This window comes from Malus domestica, chromosome 13, assembly GCF_042453785.1.
Source record: "Malus domestica chromosome 13, GDT2T_hap1".
Taxonomy (NCBI): Eukaryota; Viridiplantae; Streptophyta; class Magnoliopsida; order Rosales; family Rosaceae; genus Malus; species Malus domestica.
Window position 1 is genome coordinate 10,956,879 of NC_091673.1, and position 25,377 is coordinate 10,982,255.

Below are 25,377 nucleotides of genomic sequence, written 5' to 3' on the forward strand. Positions count from 1 at the left end.
AAAAATCAAAGAGGCACCGCTCTCCGAATCTCGAAAGCCAGATCCCCAACATGATTACTTATTCGAAAACCGAAGAGGCACCGTTCTCTAAACTTCGAGAGCCAGATTTCCTTGGATAAAATTTGTCTGCAATCTTTACACGCAACATCAGCTTTCCAGATACCACATACCACTTTTTCAAAGTGCTATAACAAAGTTAAAACACGTGAATCTTGCAGCTCTCACTACATTGCTATGACCGAGAAGGGTAAAGGAATAACGTTACCACTCGTTGGTGGGATAATTTCTATATATTTCGACCTCCATCCTTCACGGCCAGGCAGACCTGCAAATAAAAAAAATGCTCAATTTTTCTTCACATCCGAGAGAGCATTCCCAATAAAGTCTCTCGAAATACTCAGCTTATTTTCCCCCTGATAATACCTCTGCAAACAAGCCACACAAGAGCAAGAGTATCTCATATCATCAGGGTTAAAAGCAAGAGTATCCCATATCATGTTTTTTCCCTGTCTTTTCCTTTGCCCTTGCTCTTACCTGCAGGACAAGGAGAAAAAACGCAATCAGTCGGAACCTGAAATCAAACTTTCGATCTGGAACTGATTGCCTGTAATCTTTGCATGGTTGCTTGCCTAACATTGCTCTCGAGTACTCATCCCCAACTGTTGTCAAGGTTACGAAGTCCTTCGACAAATACCTCAGAACAATTGATACGATATTGACGCTTTACACTGAAGCTGTCACGCATGGATGAGTTGCTGAGAAGTAGTGTTCTGAAGGACCATTTAAATGCAAATGTTGCATTTCACTCCTGCATCGGGGACAAATGCTGCAAGAGATTGAAGCAGAAGAATCAACGATGAGCTGGAACCGATCACTATAACACGATGCCCTTCTTGTAGAACCGCACAATCCAGACAGAGGAGTCTAAATTAAATCCAAGCCCGACATCGCTACCCTATCCGAAGAGCTTGAGAAGTTTCAACAAGCTTTCGTTGGCATCGTTGCCAAAGAGCAAAACCTCGCCATACCACATCCACTACTTTGTTGACAGCAAAAGTATCCCATATCATCAGGGTCAAATGTACTATAGATTTGATAGACTTGTTTTGACCCTCAAATTTTTGAGTCAGCCTTATACTCTGGTGGAAACTAGAAAACCCTCCAACCTAGTTCAAGAATAAGCCTGTGGAAAGTTACTTCTTCAAAAGCAAAGAGAAAGAGAGAGAGAGCAATCAGCTCTTACTCTTACCTGTAAGACAAAGATAAAGAGAGCAATCAGCCAACACTTGCCTGATTGCTTACCTAGCATTGCTCTCGAGTACTCATCTTCAACATCTTGTGTTTCCAGAGAAGATACCATATCTGCCTGAAGAACAAATAGGGCAAGTGAAAAGGATACAAGGAAGCATGTAGAGACAAACGCAATAGAAGACGTCCTAATTCATTTATTACTTCTTCAAAAGCAAAAGTATCTCATATCATCTCTTCTCCATGTCATTTTCTTTGTCATTGTTGATGTCTATAGAACAAGGAAAATGAGAACAATCAGCCGGAACACGTGATCAAACTTTTGATCTGAGACTGACTGCTTGGAACTCTGATTGTTTACTTTGTTTGTCATTTCTTTCGGTAGATCTCCTCGCTCAGATACTTGGGGGACTCCTACTATAGGGTTGTATCGCGATTGACCAAGCCTGAAACTACACGTAAGCTTCAAGTGAAATTGATACATTACCTTGTGCATTTCCATCGGTTAAAGATACCAGACCTGGATGGAGGAAAAGTACTTCTAGGAAGATGCCACATCTACCTATAAGACAGATAAGGTAATTGAAAATGATACCACACTTCGGTACTTAGAAGTTTCTTGATTATTCAATGGCTTGGATCTTGCAAGTCCCCAACCGAGGAGCTTGCCTCACTCGGGAACTTAGGAGAGCACTGTTTGTACCATACTTGACCAACCCCGAAACTACTAAGCACCGGTCAACATTATACCACCAAGGACCCATAAGAGTCTCTCTCTAACCAGGAAGCCAATCACAACACGACACATATCAACATCAAAGGCAAATCATAACGTGACACGTGTCGACATCAGAGGCTAATCACAGCACGACACGTGTCAATGTCAGAATGAAACTAGAAACTCTCTTATATAAATAGAGATCATTCTCCCACAATAAACCCTAATGTCATTTGTACTAAATCATTCACTAGTACTCACTAAATGGGAGCTTGAGCCTATGTACTTGTGTAAACCCTTCACAATTAATGAGAACTCCTTTACTCCGTGGACGTAGCCAATCTGGGTGAACCACGTACATCTTGTGTTCAATTTCCTGTCTCTATCCATTTACATACTTATCCACACAAATGACCGAAACAATCTAGCAAAGGTTACAAACTTGACACTTTTTGTTGTACCAAAGTCCTCATTGATTTTGTGCATCAACATAAATGATACTATTAGGAAGGATTCGTCGCTCACCCTGAAATGTGACTAACGGTCGTCCAGGCCGATTGAACGTCACAAACATCTCCCTACAACTGACAGAAGAGTATTACAGATCGCCACTCCAAGGATCGAGAGTATAAGGTTGGTGACTTTGTTTTCCTGAAGTTGTCTCTTTGGAAGGGTGTAGTTCAATTTTGTAAGAGAGGAAAGTTAAGTCATCGATATGTCGGTCCCTACAATATCACAGAAATGATTGGTGCAGTTGCCTATAGGTTGGAGCTACCACCGGAGTTGTCACATATTCACAACGTTTTCCATGTTTCCATGCTTTGGAAATATGTGTCAGATCCCTCTCATGTCATTCAGCCAGAACCATTGGAAGTGAACCAGGATGCGAGCTATGTCAAAAAACCAGTCGCTATCATTGACTGACAAGATAAAGTACTGAGGAACAAAGTTATCTCGTTGGTGAAAGTAATGTGGAGAAACCATGCCGTTGAGGAAGCGACATGGGAAACAGAGGATTTAATGAGGAACCAGTATCTGTTTTTGGTTGCGTTGTAATTTCGGGGATGAAATTTCTTTAAGGAAGGTAGATTATAAAACCCCTCCCCAAAAATTTCTATGTAATTATACAATGTCCCTCAAAGTTAATGAAATTTGCATTTTGACCCCTTGGACACTTACCCTATCCTGATCCCTTTTGGGATTTCCTAACCCTTCTCCTCCTATCACGACTTGCCAAGTGGCAAGTCCCCATCTATTTCTCTCTTTTTTCCCCTTCCCAAGTCAGCTATCTCTTCTATCTTTTTTTTTTCTCTCTCTCTCTCTCTCTCTCTCTCTTTCACTATCTAACTCTCTCAATCTCTCCGATTGCACCCACACACCCACGCACACCCAGGAAACACCTCGACGACGGTGCTAGATCACCACGACCCATGAGGACCTCATTTCCCTCTCCCTCGTCTCGATGGAGCTCGACAAAGTTGAAAAGCCCAGGGAAAAACCCTGGAGTACCCGTGACCTTTCGAGGAAAATCCAGCCACTTCCCGACCACCACTCATCGTGAAACAGGTACCAACTTCTTTCGCTCACCTCTACCTTCATTTTGGCACCTAGATCGGAGTCTAAGGTGACGCTTTGACGATGACCAAAGTTGGGGAAACTCCGGTGTCCCTTTTTCTGTTGAACCCAGGCCCTTTAGTTTGAGTGTAAAACTCATGTCTTAGGCCCGTTTAAAACCCAATCCAAATCCTTTTTATTTATTTAGTTTAGTTTTATTTTATTTTTCTAAACCCAAAACCCTTTAGTTGGGCTAGGCCTTCAGCCCAAGACTAAAGGGGTTTCGGCCCGTGAGCTTTAAAATCCCAAACCCTGAGTGATGCCGACCCTTGGCCCAATCCTTGGGCCGGGCCTCAAGCCCAATACCCTAAACCTATTAAACCCTAAACCCACCTAAACCCTAAGCCTAACCCGGTTCTAAACCTAAGCCCAAAACCTTGACCCAATCTAACCCTAAACCGGTTTGACCCAGTTGACTTTGATTGACCTGACTCGTTGACGTTCACTCGATCAACGTTGACTGTTGACTTTGGTCGGTCAACGCTGACCATTGACTTTTTGGGTTTTGCCCGAAACCCCTCCTAGGTTAATTTCAACGTATTGGAGTCATTTCTGACGTTCGTTTTCCCAAATTAAATCGTTTGAGTATAGTTCTATTAATTGCACCTAAGCACATAAAGGGTACAATTAATAGAACTATACTCAAAAGATTTAATTCGAAAAAAGAACGTCAAAAATAGGTCCAGAACGTCGAAATTAGCCTAGGAGGGGTTTCAGCCAAAACCCAAAAAGTTAACGGTCAATGTTGATCAGTCAAAGTCAACGGTCAGTGTTGATCGAGTCAAAGTCAACAGGTCAGGTCAGTCAAAGTCAACCGGGTCAAACCGGTTTAGGGTTGGACTGGGTCAAGGTTTTGGGCTTGGTTTTAGAATTGGGTTGGGCTTAGGGTTTAGGATTTAATAAGTTTAGGGTATTGGGCTTAAGGCCTGACCTAAAGATTGGGCCAAGGGCTGGCCTCACTCAGGGTTTGGGGTTTTAAAGTTCACGGGCCGAAACCCCTTTGGTCTTGGGCTGAAGGCCTGGCCCAACTAAAGGGTTTTGGGTTTAGAAAAATAAAATAAAACTAAACTAAATAAATAAAAAGGATTTGGGTTGGGTTTTAAACGGGCCAAAGGCCTGAGTTCTACACGTGACCTAAAGGGCTTAGGTTCGACAAAAAAAAGGGACGCCAGAGCTTCCCCAGCTTCGGTCATCATCAAAGCGTCACCCTAGACTCCGATCTAGGTGCCAAAATGAAGGTGGAGGTGAGAGGAAGTTGTTGGTACCTATTTCACGACGAGTCGTGGCCGGGAAGTGGCCGAATTTTGCTCGAAAGGTCACGGGTACGCCGAGGGTTTTTCCCTGGGCTTCTGAGCTTCGCCGAGCTTCATCGAGACTAGGGAGAGGGAAGGGAGGTCCCCGTGGGTCATGGTGGTCCAGCACCGTCGTCGGGGTGTGTGAGTGCGATCGGAGAAAGTAAGGGAGTTAGAGAGTGAATGAGAGAGAGAGAGAGAGAGAATTGAAAGTGAGAGAGATAGGGAGAGAAGAGAGAGCTGACTTGTAAAAGGGAAAGAAGATAGAAAGAGATGGGGACTTGCCATGTGGCAAGTCGTGATAGGAGGAGAAGGGTTAGGAAATCCCAAAAGAGATCCGGAAAGGGTAAGTGCCCAAGGGGTCAAAATGTAAATTTCATTAACTTTGAGGGACATTGTATAATTACATAGAAATTTTTGGGGAGGGGTTTTACATGCATGCTTTGAAATGACAAATTTTTGGTTTGTGTGGCGAAAAAAGGACAAATTTTAATTCATGTGGATTACATATGTGAATAATCTTCGACATTTTCTGTCTGAATGTGGTTTGAGATTCACTTTCAGGCAATTTTTTTATTTGTTCACAACTTGCAAAACACGGAAGTAAATATAAGTTTTAACATGATGGTTCCCATTGTCACCTCCAAGAGTTGTGTATCATTGATCGATGTTTTTTTTCATCGCGTTTCGTGTATAGATCTGGCACACTCAGGAAGAACTGATTATTTTAAGATGATTTTATCGTATAACCTCACATGTGCAATCATAAAGTGGCTTAATTTAAGTACAAGCGACACGGTTAGACTTTATTGGAAGCATTGTTGCGAGGGTGGATAAGATGTCAAAACTGATTAGGGTGTTCTTTTTATGTCTTTCTGCAGGTGAACATTGAAAGATATTACTGGATAGACTTGCCTAAAATGGAAAAGAAAAAGTATGTTTTAGTTGTCACAATTATCTTCATTTTCTACAAGGTCAATGTTTCCTACGTCAAGAACAAACTTAAATGCAATATGACACCTGAGTTTTACAATTTCACATCGAAATTTGTAAATAACACTTTCTAGGATCTAAGAATTTCGATATTCTTATAGGTCAGTAAAGTTTCCGTCTCTAGGTCATTCTTTCTGGTTTCTGTGACATACTTATGGGAATCCTAACTATATAACTCTTAATTCTTGAATAACAGAGAGCTTGTCTTCTGTTACTCGCTCTGTGTTCTGAGGATCTTTTTTGCTTGGATGAATTTCCTTTATCTGCAGTTTTGTATAGTCCCAATGTTTAGTTCAAAACGTTAATAGAAATTGGTTAGTTTACTTCTTGGACAATTTTAGCAAATGAGGATCCTCTTTGTGGGGATTCTTAAATCGTGTCTGTTCATCTTATATCATGCAGTCAGAAATTATTTTAAGTACTTTTCTTTAAAATTAAATATGAACAGTACCTGAAGAAAGCTGGCCGCACGATGTACGATAAACGGATATGATTTGAGGATCCCCAAAATCCTCACAAAGAGGATCTGGAGTGGGGCCTCATTCGATTTTAGCTGCTTGTTTATGCATTGTCATTTCAAGGAGAATAACCTTTATCCCGTGTTTCCTTGTTTCTTCTAGATTCCTAATTCCTAGAGATATGTCTGTCGGAAAGTTTATCAATCTTAAGTAGCATGCTTCACTTGACCTGGGGAAAGCTCTTTTTGTTTTTTTTAAGAACACTTTACCTTAAACAGGTAAAGAGTGTGTTGTCATCCATTCGACCAGTATAATTTAGTGCATGCATCATGTTTTCGGAGCCACTTTAACACTTTATTATGTGTATTTCTTTACAGCCAGTCGCTTGGATTCCATCTATGAAACTTACAAGGAGGATGACGGTTTCTTGGATGTGTTACAGCAGCGAGAAAACCTTGTGACTTGTAAGTATTCATTGTCAACTTGTTCTCTATCAGAATGGGCATGTGAGGCGTGCTTCACTCTGTATTATCATGTTCTTTGTATATTTGATTCATTGTGAATTCTGTAAAGTTCGCAGCTTTTATTAAATGCAACATTTACCAATTCAGTATTGTCTCAATTATCTTTTGTGTGCCCCCAGAGTATGGGATAATTGTTAAACCCCACCCCCGAATTTATATGTAATTTTATAATTTCCCAAAGTTTTATTGAAAATTTCATTTTGGTCCCTTAGCTTGACTAAATCTGGACCCTTTATCTTGATTCCTAAACTCCATCAAACTGCCACGTGGCAGCACCTCAACAATCCTCACCTTTCTCTCTCTGTCCCCTACCCCGTAACTTCTTATCCTTCTTCTTTCTGTCTATGCTTTCTCTCCCTTCTCTCTTCTCTCCCTCTTTCACCGAGACACACACACACACATACACATAGGGGTGGGTTCGGTTCGGTTTTTTGTCAAAATCGGAAACTGAACCGAAATTACTGTTCGGTTCGGTTCGGTTCGGTTTTTTATCGATTTGCATTCGGTTCAGTTTGTATTCGGTTCGGTTTTTTTTTTTTTTTTTAAATAGCAAACAAATTTTCTAAGAACACAAAGCTTGCAGCCATTCTAAAAAGCCAATGATATCAAATCTGGAAGGCCAACGATACAAAATCTGGAAGGCCAATCATCCTTATTGGTTTAAAAGTTAAAAAATTATGATTTAATCTTATGTGATCATTTTTCAAAGCCAATGATACAAAAATGCAGTAAGAACAAGAAAAAACAGACCTATGAGGTCCTCCCCGACATTAACTTGTTTTGGATCTCTGTATTTCTTCCTTACAGAATTTACTCGCTGAAATCATCAAAAGCCGCTCTTTCTCTCTCTCTCTAAAAAGCTCAAATCGTTTTGTAGTCATGAAGTTGAAGCCTTTATATTCAACAAAAAACCCAAATCCAGAAAGAAAGAAAAAAACCCAGAAATCCATCAGTCTTTTAATTTTTAATCATTTGGGTAGTTTTGAAATCGAACCAAAACCATGAAAGAGTCGGAGAAAAGCTTGGATCCTCATCTCAGCTATGAAATCCATCATAGTCGATTTCTTCTCCGCCTCGCCGAGGATCCCGTCGATGCAAATTAGTACTGCAGGGCTCCTCCTCCATCCCAAAAAATGAAACAAATCCACCCAGAAACTAAAACAAATCCACATGCAAGGATAATAAAAAATAAAAGGACAATCAAAATAATCACAGAGAAGTGAGAGTGTGAGACTAACCTTTGCTGTTGAGACTCGAAACGACAAGAAGAAGTTGCGGCAAGATGAGAGACTTCCAATTCGAAAGGGGCGAGTGATTTGGAGGAAGAGAGGAAGGAGAGAGAGAGGGACTGACGAAGCAGAGACCAGAGATGAAGAAAGCAGCGGAGGGGAAAGAGAAATAGAGTGTTTGAGAAAACCTAGAGGTGAAAACTGAAATGGGAGTGACGGCGGCTAGGGTTAAAACTTTAAAGGGTTTTGTTCATTTCTCATGAAAATTAAAAAAAATTTCCAACATCCTGCAGCCGAGGGTTCGAACCCATACGCTCTTAGCTTGAAACGTTTCACTGAAACCAACTTGGCAACATATTCGGTTTTGTTGTAATTGTATGACTAAAATATTTATAAGAAAAAAACAATTAAATATATATATATATATCGGTTCGGTTCGGTTCGGTTTCCGAACCTCAAAAATCAAAACCGAATTGGCCAGATTTGGTTCGGTTCGGTTTGATAGTTTCGGTTCGGTTTTTTTTTCGGTTCGGTTTTTTTCGACCTTGGTCCGGTTAGGTTTTCGGTTTTTTGAACCCACCCCTACATACACACACCCAATTGCTTACCTGCACGAGGAAGACAACCATCGTCATCATCAAACCTCGTCTTTTTCTCTCTCTCATGTTGTTGCACAACTCAAGGAAACCCCGGAGCTCTCCGGCGAGATTTCTTCAATTTTTCCAGTTAGGTAAACCTCGAGTCTCCCTTTACCTATTCTAGATTGAAACTTGGATGTGATTTTGTTATCTCGTTATTTTTCTAAGGTTTTTAGAACGAAATCGACTCAGAGGAATGCTCACCCATCTCCGGCGAACCCGTGTGAGTTGGGGGATGTTCTGGTCGTCTCCGGCCATTCTACGGCAAAATGAAGGTATAAACACATTCCTCTTGTCTTGTGCTTCATTTTGATACCTAGATCGGACCCTAAAGGCTATGTTTGCAGTCGGCCGGAGCTGTAGAAGCTCCGGCGTTCTTCTCCGGTGCACCCAAGCCTTTTAGGCCGTTTCTCAACCCACGGGCCTTAAGCCTGTTTTGGTTTTAGCCCAGTAGCCCAGCCCATTTCCTTTTTATTTTTATTTTTTTTGTTTTATTTTTTTTGTTTTATTTCCTTAAAACCCAAAAACGCCTTCGGGCCGTTCCTAATAAGGCCTTCGACCCGTTTTTTCTTCAACCCAAAAACCCATTTCCTTTTTTGTTTCTTTCATTTAAATTGTTTTAAAAACCCTTAGGGTCTTTGGACCATTTCTGATAAGGGCTTTAAGCCCAAACCCTAAAAACCCAACATCCTAAATCTATTTTCCTTTTTTTTTTTTTAAACCCTTTTGACCCACAACCTTTAGGGCCCAATCGGCCAAACCTAAATCCAAGCCCAGTCTGACCATTTGATCGTTGACTCGGTCAACGGTCAGTGTTGACTTTGACTTTGACCGGTCAACAATCAACATTGACTTTTAGGGTTGACTTTTTGGAGTTTCGTCCAGGACCTCTTTCAGGCTAATTTCGACGCCCTGGACTCATTTTTGAAGTTCGTTTTTCCAAATTCAATCGTTTGAATAGAGTTTGACTAAAGGTACCCCCTTTATGTGATTAGGTGTAATTGTTGGCGTTGATTCCGTTATTCCTTTTTGGTACAGCTTGGCACCATCGGTGTACAGTGAGTGGACCCCTTCTAAAATTTACATAATTTTATAGCTTAATTTCATAAATGAAATGCGTGCCTTACGAGTTTATGAACTGATTTTATGTTAAGCATGTTTATTGAAATGTTGATTATCGTCTCGTTATTTTGTAAGGAATTAATTATTAGCCTATATTGAGCTATAGTTTGATATATCGTATTTTTTATAAAAACCATGAACTGGTAGACTATTTGATGGATGACGATAGGATGCTAGAACATGTTTTAGAAACCTGTCTTTATAGTATAAACGATGGATGACTTTATACTATGAAGTGGTTATTTATGAGAGGCGTAACTATTTGTGCGTACGTAGTGAACACTATGCCACCTGGGGCGAGGATCTGGTGTTGGCAGATAGGCCGGGAGAAATAATCCCTAGCTACAGGCTGAGGGACACGGAGCAGGTAATGGGCTGGGAGTTGGTAATCTCTGGTTACGGGCGCAGAGACCATAGTGCTGGCATAGGGCCGGGAATTATATTTATTCAGTAATCTTACTGGCAGCACACTGCGCTTACGAGATGATCTGTGAGACGATTCGTGTTTTGATTTCAGTGATGTTTTTCCGCGATATGTCTTTTGAAATATTTTTGGCATGCTAGGGTTTTCAATAAACCTATCACTTATTATGCTAGTAGTTTTCTTTATATAAACTTAGGGGTTAGTATGTTGATAACTGTTTTATTATAGGCTTTTTATTCAAAATGGTCCTTAAGATTTGCATCATCCATAAGTTTGGTCCCTGAGATTTAAAATCAATAGAAGTAGTCCCTGAGATTGTCCACCATCCATGATTTTGGTCCTTCCGCTGAAGCTTTTGGCTGGAAGTTTGGGCAATTTTCAAAGCTTCGTAACTCAATCGTTTCTTAACCAAATTCGACCCGTAATATATCAAAATGAAGATAGGCAAGTATAGAATAAGATTATATCTATTTGGAAGCCCAATGGTTTCCAGAGATGGTCAGAAAATAGCCTCAAAATTGACTGGTCCGAGGGAAAACTGGAAAACTCGCCGAAAACTGGGTAAACTTTAAACGTTCATACCTTCTTCAATACTCAACGAAATTAAGTGATTCAAAAACAAAAATCATACTTATTGATGATAAGAAGAGAATGGTACCTTTTTCAACGGCTAAATCACCGTGGTTTGGCCGGAAAACGGCTCGAAAGTTGCTGACTCGTTTTTCAACAGCTAATTTTGAGTTATTTTCCAGCCAAACATTGCGAGTTAGCCATTGAAAAAGGTACCATTCTCTTCTTCTCGTTGAGAATTATGATTTTTGTTTTTGAATCACTTGATTTCGTTGAGTATTGAAGAAGTTATGAACGTTTACCCAGTTTTCGGCGAGTTTCCGGAAACTTTTCCAGTTTTCCCTCGGACCAGTCAACTTTGAGGTTATTTTATGACCATCTCCATTAATCAATGGGCTTCCAAATAATATAATCTTATTCTACACTTTCCTATCTTCATTTTGATATATTATGGGTCGAATTTGGTTAAGAAACGATTGAGTTACGAAGCTTTGAAAATTGCCTAAACTTCCTGCTAAAAGCTTCAGCGAAAGGACCAAAATTATGGATGGTGGACAATCTCAGGGACTACTTCTATTGAATTTATCTCAGGGACCAAACTTATGGATGATGCAAATCTCAGGGACCATTTTGAATAAAAAGCCTTTTATTATATATATATATATATATATATATATATATATATATATATATATATATATATCAACTTGGTCCACTCACCTTTGTTTTGCAACCCCATTCAAGACTTAAAAATCGAGGCATACAATCCCGGCATCCTAGCATTTTCGCATCGGCATCTTCGAGTCCTCTCGGTGTAGGACCCACTCATTTGTTCAACTAATTTTTATATTAATTCTTTTGGTGTTCTAGATTAGATGTGTGCTCTGAACACGTTTTAAATGCATATTCTTTATTCTTTTACATTTATAAACCTTATTTATTTCTTTATTCTCAGCATTTGCACTTAATAAATGGCTTTCGTCACCCTCTGGTGTCGGCCAGCACGTGCCTATCCTGGTATTCGAGGAATATCGGGATTGGGGTGTGTCAGATTTGTATTAGAGCGTGGTTGGTTCAAAGCATACTTAGGATTCTTTTCTATATTTGTAAGGTGTTGGTTTTGACATCATTTAGATGTCAAGACTTCTGGATTTGGTGCCATTCGACGCAGTTGTGCAAACCTTTCTCTGTTTGAATCGTCATCTTTTGGTTGAAATTCAAGAATTTGTATTGGGATTGTGCCTCATCGGCGACATGTTTGATTTGTTGGACGACTTTCAACATAGGACAATACTCCGCGACATGAGTTCCCCAGGAATAGCGGGCAGAGTCATATCTTAGTGACAATTACTCGAAACTTTCGAAATGCATGTTAGTGAAAGCGAGTAAGTGCTAGTTGTAACGACGATTAGTAAGTGGTAGTTAGTGGGAGCAAATCAATGTTCTCAGACTTATTACCACTGAAGAAATTCGTATGGATCTTTAGAGCAATTCTCGACGATTGTTCTATCAATAACCTTCTTACTTATTCCAACGACAAAGTCAAGTTCATTAACCTTTGTTCGTCAGCTTCACACCAATTTCCAAATGGAGTTGCAATTCTTGTTGTTGTTGTAGTTAGACTCAGATGATGAAGATCCAGTTTTGTTTGGATAAACAAACTCCTTGAACTTCACCTAGGTTTGGTACTCGGTGGTAAACCCTAGCTTCTAGTTTTCGTACTTGTCGGTATAAGTGAACTTAGTCTCTTGCTTATGGTCTAACTGACCAGTGCTCTTGTCCACAAACTGTTCAGCCTTGTAAGTTTTCAGTGTAATGGCTTGAGACTCCACCATATTTATCATTGTATGAAGATCAAACTTGCTCTGAATTTCTCTGAAATCATTGAATTTTGATTTCCTCAAGAGCATCACTTTAAGGTAGCCAATCGTGTCACTGCATGCATACAGGCTGCTTAGTATCTTTCTTCTTCGCTCATTCTATTGATTCAGAGGTTCCATGTTTAATTTTTGAACTTGAAACAGCTCGCACAAAGTATTGTGAATTGCGAAATGTCTTTGGCCTCGTCAAATCTTATTAACAGTTCTTAACTATTCTTGAGCTTAAACCTATTTTCTTTTGGCTAAGAATCTAGTCAATCTTACTGTGATGATTAACAAAATAATCATAGACAGTGACTCCTATTTCTACATCTTCACTTGCATTCACTTGGTTGTTTCTCAATGTAAATTGGATTATGCTGGAACAATACACCAAGGATGAAAAAAAAAACGTTTGTTTTCGGCATGGTTTCTAGTTCAAATCCCAATATCTTGTAGATTATAATGGACTTGTTTTGACCCTTAAATTCTTGAGTGTTCTTTCAGCCTTCTCGACATGGTTTCTCGCTCAATTAGTGAGAAATTCACGATTGATCATTTCGACGAAAGTGTGCAGCCCAGTTCGTGTCGATTCGAACAGGAACAATAGGAGCATAACCTTTTTACAAGTCTACCAGACTTACCAAAAAGTGTTCCACATGGATGTGAAGTTTAAGCCGTCTTTTAGTAAGAGACTAGTGAAGATTGTAGTGCAGGTGATCAGCAGATTGCATCACTATCTTCACACTAAATTAAATGGTCACCACTCATTATCCTACTATAATTCATAGGGATCACATCGGTTCTTTTCCAACGTTATGTGTTCATCTCAACGCACCTTTTCACTACTTCACTCCAAGACTCTTTTGTTATGAGAATGTAGATGTCGAAACACTTCTAGCAGATCTTTTGGTGCACTCTGGGATTGCACTACAGCACGGTCGAGGCGAGAATCGGATAATCTTTACACTTCTTTCGAAAGGTGTGTACTTCTTTTTATTTTTATGTTGATCATTTGCGAGTCGTTCTTTTTTCCACCAACTTTGGCCTTGTTTGATTAGAAATCTACAACTAAGCAAAAATGGAGAGGTGGTTTGAGCACTACAACAGCTCCCAAGAAGTACTGCTTGTCGGGCAAGATAACTTATCGTTTTCTACTTGCTTGGCTCGAGCTTTTGGGTCTACTACTAACATGGTAGACACTTCTCTTGAATCCTAAGGTACAATTTTCAAATGGGTTCTTTATTGGTGAAACTCTGGAGTAGTTGGTCACATTTGGGAGAAACTGAGGAGAATCGGATGCTTAGTGCTGGATAAAGTTTTACGACGACAGTTCTTATTTTGTTCGGTTTGAGTATGGCACTTGTTGCGACATGGTATGAAAGTTGCTACATACAACACTGGTTGGTAGAGGAGTATTGCAAACTTGTATTCGAAGGATCGAATTTTCGACGTGTGAGATTGTGCACCCTCAGGAAATCACTAATTGCTTAACGAGACAACAAATGGGTTGTCGATATCGCGGGCGGCCGACTATGATATCGATGGCTTATTTGTTGGGTTCGTCAAGCAAGTGGACAGGAAGATCCATCTACGGCAGTTGTCACGGAATTGTTATTCTTGGGACTCGACCCAAATACACATTTGTTCTGGAGTACGTGAGGTTACGAATTCTTGGGCGAGACCCACTCTCATTTTCAGTACAAGTATGTTAACTTCCTTTACTTTAGTTATTTGTTTTTGTCGTTACAAATGTTTTGAGGAAAGTGTTTTCCGTTTTCAATTTTAAGAGTAACACGAGTTTTCGACCTATATGTTAGTACATATGTATTTGACGTTATCGTATTTTGCGTACTTACTTTTGACCTTAAGCTATTTTGTGTTTTCGACTTTATATCTTTATAAAGTATGTTTCTACTTTTACACTGATGGGGAAGAAAGTAAGAGCTTGGAGGCAAGATAGAGGATTTTGCAACCCACTCACGACGGTGTGGCATATTCTCTTTAATATACCCACTCTGACTTGATTTCTCTTTATACATATATTCTTCTTCCTATTTTTTAGTATTTCAGTTTAGTAAGTGATTTTAAATTTTGAGAACAAAATTCTTTTAAAGGGGTAGATTGTTAAACCCACCCCCGAATTTATATGTAATTTTATAATTTCCCAAAGTTTTATTGAAAATTTCATTTTTTTCCCTAGCTTGACTAAATTTGGACCCTTTATCTTGATTCCTAAACTCCCTCAAACTACCACGTGGCAGCACCCCAACAATCCTCACCTTTCTTTCTCTGTCCCCTACCCCCGTGACCTCTTCCCCTTCTTCTTTCTGTCTATGCTTTCTCTCCCTTCTCTCTTCTCTCCCTCTTTCACCTAGACACACACACACACACACACACACACACATATACACATACCCAACTGCTTACCTACACGAGGAAGACAACCATCGTCATCATCAAACCTTGTCTTTTTCTCTCTCTCATGTCGCTGCACAACTTGAGGAAACCCTGGAGCTCTCCGGTGAAATGTCTTCAATTTTTCCAGTTACGTAAACCTTAGGTCTCCCTCTACCTGTTCTAGATTGAAACTTGGATGTGATTTTGAGTGTTATCTCGTTATTTTTATAAGGTTTTTAGAACTAAATCGACTCAGATGAGAGCTTACCCATCACCGGCAAACCCGTGTGAGTTAAGGGATTTTTCGATCATCTCTGCCGTTCTACGGCAAAAGGAAGATATAAACACATTCCTCTCGTCTTGTGCTTCATTTTGATACCTAGATCGGACCCTAAATGCCATGTTTGCAGTCGGCCGGAGCTGTAGAAGCTCCGACGTTCTTCTCTGGTGCACCCAGGCTTTTCAGGCCATTTCTCAACCCACGGGCCTTAAGCCTATTTTGGTTTCAACCCAGTAGCCCAGCCCGTTTCCTTTTTATTTTATTTTATTTTTGTTTTATTTCCTTAAAACCCAAAAAGGCATTCGGGCCATTCCTAATAGGGCCTTCGGCCCGTTCTTTCTTTAGCCCAAAAACCCATTTCCTTTTTAGTTTCTTTCATTTAAATTGTTTTAAAAACCTTTAGGGTCTTTGGGCCATTTCTGATAAGGGCTTTAAGCCCAAACCTTATCAACATCCTAAACCTATTTTCCTTTTTTTTTTTTAAAACCCTTTTGACCTAAAACCCTTAGGGCCTAATCGGCCCAACCTAAATCCAAGCCCAGTCTGACCCTTTGACCGTTGACTCTGACAGTTGACTCGGTCAACGGTCAGCATTGATTTTGACTTTAACCGGTCAACGTTGACTTTTAGGGTTGACTTTTCGAGGTTCGTCCGGGACCTCTTCCAGGCTAATTTTGATGCCCTGGACCTGTTTTTTAAGTCTGTTTTTCCAAATTCAATCGTTTGAATAGAGTTTGACTAAAGGTACCCCCTTTATGTGATTAGGTGCAATTACTGGCGGTGATTCTGTTATTCATTTTTGGTATAGCTTGGCACCATCGGTGTACGGTAAGTGGACCCCTTCTAAAATTTACATAATTTTATAGTTTAATTTCATAAATGAAATGCATGCCTTACGAGTTTATGAACTGATTTTATGTTAAGCATGTTTATTGAAATGTTGATTATCGTCTCGTTATTTTGTAAGGAATTAATTATTAGCCTATATTGAGCTATAGTTTGATATATCGTATTTTCTATAAAAACCATGAACTGGTAGACTATCTGATGGATGACAATAGGATGCTAGAACATGTTTTAGAATCCCTTCTTTATAGTATAAACGATGAATGACTTTATATTATGAAGTGATTATTTATGAGAGGCGTAACTATTTGTGTGTACCTAGTGCCTGGGGCGAGGATCTGGTGTTGGCAGATAGGCCGGGAGAAATAATCCCTAACTACGGGCTGAGGGACACGGAACAGGCATTGGGTCGGGAGTTGGTAATCTCTGGCTACGGGCGCAGAGACCACGGTGCTGGCATAGGGTCGGGAGTTATATTTATTTAGTGATCTTACTGGCAGCACACTGATGCGTAAAATAAGTTAACACACAAATTAAACCCTTTTTTTATCAATTGTAGTAAAGTATGTAAGTAGGGATCGTTCTAGGCCGGGGATTAGGAGGGATTGCTAAATCACTTGGAAACTGACTTGAAAACGTTAAAACAAAGTTTAAAACACTAACTAGACTCAAAGAATGCAAAACTATACTTTAAAACACTAAAACAAACCAAAAGACTCAAAACAGCCCCTAAACAATCAAAACTACCTTAAAAACACAATCTGGGCAATTTTGGGACTCTCACACAAACTTGGACAAATTTTGGTTTTCTAATTAACTAAAACACTTAAAAACATAATCTAAGACAAGTTCTAATTAATATGACTCAAAGAAATAAGATGGGGTTGATTTTCGACGAAAATAATTAAATTAAGACAAGAACAAAGTAAACAAATTCTTAGACAAATTTAAGTGAATCAAAACAGATTGTAAAATGAATTTGAATGAAACTTATGGATGGAAGGCTAGCTAGGAGGTTCTTCTCCACACATGTCACACTTGCATACAAAACGATTTCCAGTTGCTTTTCGATAAACTATGAATACTCAACGCCCCAAATTAACCGTGAATTGCACTAATTAACCCTCAGTTTTTCCACAAGTTATTAGGTTGGATGATCGCATACGACAACCCAAAACATTCCCTACAAGTTCCCTACATGAATTGCATAATAGAGATACAAGCAAGAATCATTAAGTTCTATGAAAAACATAAGCATTGACGAGGCACTCGTTACTATGATTTGCATGAAACTTATGCCAAGAATTTACTTAACGTGATTGTGACTAGCAACCTTCACTACTTGTGAATATAAGTTCATAACGATTAGGTGAAACTCCCTTATATTCTAGCGTCAAATTCATGCATGAAAATTAAGCGTGCACTCTCAACCAACATACACAAATCAGTTTTTATACGAACGGATAAGTAAATTGAATTCACAACTTATGAATCACAACTGGATGTAATCAAATCATATTGCAAGCATGAACATAGTTTCGAATCACCCTCTAACTAAGAGGGGTTTAGTTCCTCATACTTACAAAGCAAAGATGCATAAATTTAGACATTAAAAACAAAGGAAAGAAAACACCTAAAATGCTCCAACTTGGTAGCAAGTGCATCCAAGATTCCTCCTTTCCCTATGCTTGCGGCAGATTGGGTTATGGACAGATTTTGGGTAGTTTTATGATGTAGAATGGATGGGGAATGGTATGGAAGGGTTTAGGGTGAGTGTGGAGGAGTGTTTTATGGTTGGAGGGTGGTGGAGAACTAGGCAAAGAGGGTGGAAGAAGGTGGAGTGGCTGTTATGTTTTCTAGGCACTAGAATGGTGTTTTTGGGGTGTTTTGCTTCCTAGGGTGTGTATGGACGAATTTTTGTGATAAAATGATGAATATGGGGGATTGTCCTTTGGCCAAGGGGTGTAAACATGTATTTATAGGCCCCAAAAACCTTAGAAAATCAGGTTAGGTAAAGGATGAAATGCATGGCAATTTGTGTGTGTGGTGTGCAATGGTCCAAGGGTGAAAATGAAGTAATGATGCAAAGTGTGAAGGGTAAAATGGAGTGGTGTTGTAGCTAGGGAGCATGAATGATTGTGTACATTGCATAGAGATGGAAAGGGAGGTGAAATGTGTCAACAAATGGGTCAAAGGTGCAACAACATGTGTTGCACATGGTATTGGATTCCAAATGTGAATGATGGAGCATCAATTGGTGCATGTAATGGATGTAAATGTTGTCTAAAATCTAATGAGTGAAGGGAACAAGAGGTATCAAGCAATTGAGTGTAATAATTAAATGAATTGAAGCATGAAATTAGAAATTATGTAGGGGACAAGAGTGATCAAGCATGGCATGGAATCCAAAAGGAATTCTATGTGGTTTGCATGGCAAGGAATGCAAGTTGGGGTGACAGATTTTTGGGCTGTTTTCTTCATCTTTTGGACCATAATTCTTCATATTCTTGGCCTCTTTAGTTCTCAAATTCGTCCATCCACTTGGCCCATGCATTTGCTATCCATTCCAAGCCCGAAACATGCTCCAAAATGCATCTTCTTGCCTACTTTGTCCATAAAATCTGAAAACACGCAAAAATGACTTTAAACATTAAAATAACTAAGGAAACACGACATAAATGCACAAGAACAAGCCAACTAAGTCGCATAAATATGCTCCTATCAACTATAAAATGGTAGAATTACATTGGTGCTATTGATGGAACACATATCAGTGCATGGGCTCCTTCATCAAAACAAATTTCATACCGAGGTAGAAAAGTTAGTGTGACACAAAATATTATGTTGGCATGTTCATTTGACATGATGTTCACATATGTCTACACCGGATGGGAAGGAACGGCTAATGACTCGAGAGTGTTGATGGATGCAATAACAAGAGAAGAGAATAGGTTTCCAATGCCTAAAGAAGGTACGAAGTCATAGAAACATATCAAATTACTTGTAATTTTTTTTCTTTTTGTATTTGGCTCAAGTGAAATACTTATATGCATTGTTCTTGGAATAGGAAAATATTATGTTGTTGATTCCGGCTATGCCAACATGAGTGGGTTTCTTGCACCATATCGCAAAGTGCGTTATCACTTGTGTGATTTTAGAGGAAGAGGTAAACGTCCAAGAGGAGCAACGGAATTGTTCAACTTTAGGCACTCATCACTACGTAATGTTGTTGAACGATGCATTGGAGTGCTTAAGAATCGTTTCCCTATTCTAAAGTTGATGCCAAATTATCCAATTAGGAAGCAAAGACGCATTCCCGTTGCATGTTGTGCCGTGCACAATTTCATTAGAATGCAATCAAGGAATGATACTTTGTTTCAACAATTTGAAGACAATGATGTTGATGTGATAGATGAAGAAAGCTCGGGGGCTAATCAAGAAGGGGAAAACATGCATTTGAATGACGACAATGTTATGAATGATGTTAGAGACTACATAGCCGGATCAATGTGGCTTGATTACGTCAATAACAATTAGTCTCAAAGTTTATTGGTTTTCTAGAATGTTTTAATGTAATATTTATTATCTAAGACTTGAAGTTTAATTTGATTATCGAACATATATGTGTTGTATTAGCACATAGATATCAAAATAGTATGTTTAAGGTTTAATTTCATATGTTTTGTATATCTTCAAACAAATACATAATTGGAAAAAAGAAAAAAAAAGCTGTTTTCAAGAGTTAAACCAAACAAGTTTTCAAATTTTTAGATTCAAAAACAGTTTTTAAGTTCAATGCCAAACAAGTTTTTGAAACCTAAAAAAAACTATTTCTAAGAGATGATTCTGAAAATTAGTTTTAAGAACAATTCAAGTTTTTTAGTAGAATACCAAACAGGCCCTTAAAGATAGTTTAATTAAATTAAACAATAAATTTAAAGTATAAACTTAAAACTAATAAATTATTGTAGAAGATATGTTTAGCCCTTTCGGTTTGAGATAATATATGAATATGGCCTGACTTTGCAAAGTTATAATTCTGAATGAGGCTATATTTAGCCATTTCGATTGGAGATGACCTTACTTACCATGCCATCTTCTACGCTTTTACTTTAATTTAAAATGAGAAGGGTTCTTTCTACACATGACTTGCTATCTCATGTTTTGTTAACTTGATTTTGTCGAAAGTGATTTTGGTTATCTAAAAGTGTTTATTCACCATTTCAATGACAATGCTAAAAGGCTATAAATGCGCTGCTCAAGACACAATGAAGCAATATTATCAAAATTTGACGGTTGTGCTTCTCTTGTTAGAACAGTAAAATTTACATAACCAGAAATCAATTGGTAAATGTTTACAAAACGCAAAAACAAAATTAGAGGCGTTACTAAACAACAATGCAATCCTTTCGTGTTACATTTGAAATTAAACTAAATAACTTGTTTCTTAATTGGATCACCACATTAATATATTACTCGAATAGTAAGAGGTTGAAACAAAAGAAACCCATCTTAAACACAATTAATAGAACAAATTAAAATAAACATTACTGTTCTTTTTGGGCAAAAAAAAAAAAAACAGCAACAAAACAAACAAAACATAAAGAGTAATTCCAGGGAAACTAGATGTGTAAATTAAATTTTGGTAACTAAACGACATAGAAGTTAAGGATTAGATTATTACTTATGTGTTGATTACCGTGCTTATTTTTTATTGGTGACTTATAGTTTACAAATTTAATTTCAAATTTTAGTTTCCCTAACATTACCCAAATTTAAAAGAACATGTTGTAAATTCAAAGTAGATTGAGTACAATTTATTCTTTAATTAATGATTTTTTCCTATTAAATTTTGTGTTACTTGAAAAACAAGTTCCGCTCTTCTCATGATTTACTATAAATAAAGACACTGACTCATAAGAAATATTATCCTACAATTTCCCAACGTCTTCTTCTCTCCTATCTCTCTTGCCGCACCCTCGCATTTGGAAAAAAAAGCTATATCAAATTGGGAATAAAAAAATTTGAACCGAACTCCGGTCCGATTTAGAAAGGCCAAGTATTTGAACTATTTTATTTGGACACCTCTTCGTTATTTACAAACGTTTCTTCCCCCTGAAAAAGTAAAACGCTCGTGTTCCCCTTCTTCGCTCCAATCCACTGTCCAGACGGACCAGACCGATTCCTCACTGCGCCCCAAATTCAATGTCTGCCGCCTCTTCGCTGCAATCGAGAGCTGCCGGCGGCACCAAACCGGATATTGACGCCGCAAACGAAGCCTTGAACCCGATGGACGAGGACCTTAAGGTCTCTAGCAGCGTTGGCGCGCTTAAAGTCACTAGGCAGGTGCCATCTCGTCAAGCCATGGCGAAAATGCTGCAAGAGCGGTTGTTTTACATCCCGTCCTTCAAAATCTACGACGGCGCTGCGGAAACCGCTGGGCTTTTCGACTACGGGCCTCCCGGCGTCAAGTTGAAGAACAACGTTCTTGCATTTTGGCGTCAGGTGAAGTTTAAGGAAACTTGATTCAAATTTTTAAGCCAATAGTATAAATAGTTCAGTTTATTAAAATAAGTTCAATTTTTTTAATTTAATTATGTAATTATCAATAATTATCTTTTAAATGACGATTTTTAATATAAAAATTAAATTTTTTCCTAATTATTTCTTTGATTTTTTATTTATTTTTTGTTATTTCTTGTTCTTCCTCATGCTTTAAACTCCATTTATAGATCTTAATTTTAATTTTTATAATCAACCTATATCACCGGTTAATTGTATTTACTTACCTATAAAGCAGATTCTTTATTATAATCAACCTATAGCAGATGAATGTGTTTTGCTTATAGATATATTATGTTTTTTTATTCTACCTTTTAGTTAGATTTCATATATCGCTTATAGGTATAAAATATTTGTTACTTGAGTTAAGGTATAATGTTTTGCGATAGATTTATGTTAGTATATTAGTTTTTTTGGTATAAGATATTAATTAGATTTTTAATGCATGATTTTAATTGATTTCTAATATTTTTAGAAAATATAAAACAAGTAAAAAATAAAAATAAAAACATGTAATTAAATAACTGAACTCACTCCTAAAAACAATCTATGTTTTTGGACCTGGATCTAAATGCCCTTTAATTTAATACTGTATCAACTTCGTTTTTTATCAGGTTAACTTAAAGACTTGTTCTATTTCTTTTGCAGCATTTTGTTCTTGGGGAGAACATGTTAGAAGTCGAGTGCCCGTCTGTCACGCCCGAGATCGTTCTGAAAGCGTCGGGGCACGTAGACAGATTCACTGACCTTATGGTTAAGGACGAGAAGAACGGGAACTGCTACCGCGTAGACCACTTGCTGAAGGATTTCTGCACCGAGAAGCTTCAGAAGGATCTCAACATCGCCGAAGAGAAGGCGAAGGAACTCAAACATGTACTCGCTCTGTTAGATGACCTCTCAGCTGAAGAACTAGGTGCAAAGATCAAAGAGTATGGGATTACAGCCCCTGACACGAGCAATCCTCTGTCTGATCCCTATCCATTTAACTTAATGTTCCAAACGTCAATTGGTCCGTCTGGCTCGAGCACTGCGTAAGCATTCAAACACATTGTCGAATATTTGTTTTTTGTGTATTTTGTTTCAAAGAATTTGAGAGTTGTGATTCTTCGTGTTTCATTACTCAGGTACATGAGACCGGAAACTGCACAAGGCATATTTGTGAACTTCAACTATTTGTACTACTACAATGGCAACAAGCTACCTTTTGCTGCGGCTCAAATCGGCCAAGCCTTTCGAAATGAGGTAATGAGTCTTTCTCTTTGAATGCTTTTGTTTTGTGGTTCTTGTGCAAGTAATTGATTTCGATCATGTTTATCTATGCGTGCAGATTGCTCCTCGCCAAGGGCTTTTAAGAGTCCGTGAGTTCACACTCGCGGAGATTGAACACTTTGTAGATCCTGAAGACAAAACTCACCCGAAGTTTAATGAGGTCGCGGAGTTGGAGTTCCAAATGTTTCCGAGGGAAGAACAGGTATCTGGCCAGTCTGCAAGGATAATCCGCTTGGGTGAAGCAGTTGCAAAGGTTGGTTTTTATCGATTTCTCTTCGGCCTTCCTTTTTGTCCTTTTTTTTTTTCTCTTCTGTTTTTCTGACATTGCTGCATTTTTATAGGGCATAGTCGACAATCAGACTTTAGCCTATTTCATCGGCCGAGTCTACCTCTTCCTCACACGGTTGGGTATAGACGAGGAGCGTCTAAGGTTCCGCCAGCACCTGCCGAATGAAATGGCGCACTACGCTGCTGACTGCTGGGATGCTGAGATCGAGACTTCATACGGGTGGATTGAGTGCGTCGGGATAGCAGATAGATCTGCATATGATCTTCAAGCTCATTCAGTAAAAAGTAATAAAGATCTTATGGCTCATGAAAAATTTTCAGAACCAAGAGAAGTGGAGGTATGCTTTGTTCCGAATCGTTTAAACCATCACGACAGTTAGTAAACAACTAATTAAACATGGTTTCCTCGCTTATCTAAACACGTTAACAAGAACATTGTTCGTTGCTAACTTGTTTTGTGATTTCAGGAACTGGTTATATCTCCGGTGGTTAAAGAGACCGGCCTTGCTTTCAAGGCGGACGGAAAGAATGTAGTTGAAGCACTGAAGGTGAGTACTCTTTCTAGTCCACCCCATCGTTTTGTGATTAATACTGAATATAGTTTTGGTATTTAATTTCTGCAATCTTGTGTGTTTCAGGCCATGAATGAAAAAGAAGCTTTGGAGATGAAAGCGGATTTAGAGGCGAAGGGCGAGGTGGAGTTTTATGTCTGCACACTAGGGAAAAATGTATCAATAAAGCAGAATATGGTGACGATTTCATACAAGAAAAGGAAAGAACACCAGAGAAGATTCACACCCTCAGTGATCGAACCTTCGTTTGGTATCGGGCGGATCATCTACTGCCTCTTCGAGCATTCATACTACACCAGACAAAGTCAAGCTGGGGATGAACAGTCGAACAACTTGAACGTGCTCCGTTTCCCTCCTCTCATGGCGCCCTTTAAGTGCACGGTTTTCCCGCTGGTTCAGAACAAGGAGTATGAGGAGGTTGCTAAAGGCATTTCCAAGTCACTGACCGCAGCTGGCATATCACATAAAATCGACATTACAGGCACCTCTATCGGGAAAAAGTATGCACGGACTGACGAGCTTGGTGCGCCCTTCGCGATCACGGTGGATTCTACAACGTCAGTGACAATTCGGGAGAGAGACAGCAAGGATCAGGTTCGTGTAAATTTGAAAGAGGTAGTGGTCGTTGTGAAGGAGCTAACTGCGGGGCTTAAGACTTGGGCAGACGTGTCGCGTGCTCACAGAGTCAGAAGGCAATCTAGGCTTAGAAATTTACTTAACAAATTGTGTTTTCCCTGCTGAATTTACATAGAAATCTAATTTTGTGGTATTTTGGCTCTAGAGGAAAAAAAAAAATGAAGTCGTTCGACTAATTTTCGTAGATGATGATTGTTATTATCTTCCTTTCGTTGTGGAAAGATAAGCGAAATGAGTTTGTTGTTTCTCTGTGAAGGAAATATGAATCCCAAATATTTGCTGACAAAGTTAAAAAAAAAACCAAATTCTAGACTAAAAGAACAACAAAAATAAAACCCATAAAACTCTAAATTGAATTGGCGGAACATAAAATCCAATACAAATCGAGTTCATTAGAAATAACTCTGAATAGTCGATCTAGACTTATAAACGGGTCGGATTTATTGGGTTTGGATCGGGTTTGACTATTCCAGCAGACCCATTAATTTAATGGATCATTCGACCTCAACTAGTTAAGCTAACGGGTCATCCAAACTCAACTAGTTAATTCAATAAGTCATCCATTTCACCCGTTAATATTTTTTTATTTTTTTATTTTTTATTTTTTTTATTTTTTATGTTTTCACATTTCATCCAAACCAAGAAAAGATTGGTGCTTTCAGTTGTTTTCTTCTCCTACCTCAAAACCCAAGTCTCCCTTGCAGCCGACTCCATCACCGCCAACCAATCTCTTCAATGCGATTCAAAACCCGAGTCTTTACCCTGTCCCGGTACGCTTTACTTAGTCCTCCAATTCTTATATCATTATAATATACATATATATATTATATTTTTA

The 25,377-nt window shown here is 38.7% G+C and overlaps 1 protein-coding gene and 1 long non-coding RNA gene across 2 annotated transcripts; both read left to right on the forward strand.

The window, feature by feature from the left end:
- Positions 1-8,695: 8,695 nt before the first annotated feature.
- On the forward strand, positions 8,696-9,835 carry LOC139190480 (uncharacterized). The gene is made up of 3 exons (XR_011574714.1): positions 8,696-8,806; positions 8,883-8,989; positions 9,710-9,835. It is a non-coding gene; the product is annotated as an uncharacterized lncRNA (long non-coding RNA).
- An 11,370-nt stretch (positions 9,836-21,205) lies between these two features.
- Positions 21,206-24,647, forward strand: LOC103452647 (glycine--tRNA ligase, mitochondrial 1-like). Its single transcript, XM_008392171.4, has 7 exons — positions 21,206-21,720; positions 22,426-22,808; positions 22,902-23,019; positions 23,105-23,299; positions 23,388-23,672; positions 23,802-23,882; positions 23,973-24,647. The coding sequence occupies exons 1-7, from the start codon at positions 21,421-21,423 to the stop codon at positions 24,645-24,647; spliced, it is 2,037 nt and encodes a 678-aa protein (XP_008390393.2). The 5' UTR covers positions 21,206-21,420.
- Positions 24,648-25,377: the final 730 nt, after the last annotated feature.

Excerpts from the sequence above, each read along its gene's own strand:
- LOC103452647 (XM_008392171.4), top strand. The coding sequence starts at position 21,421 with ATGTCTGCCGCCTCTTCGCTGCAATCGAGAGCTGCCGGCGGCACCAAA. Across the intron at positions 23,673-23,801 it reads CAGAACCAAGAGAAGTGGAG|GAACTGGTTATATCTCCGGT; the intron begins GTATGCTTTGTT and ends TTGTGATTTCAG. Across the intron at positions 23,883-23,972 it reads ATGTAGTTGAAGCACTGAAG|GCCATGAATGAAAAAGAAGC; the intron begins GTGAGTACTCTT and ends TGTGTGTTTCAG.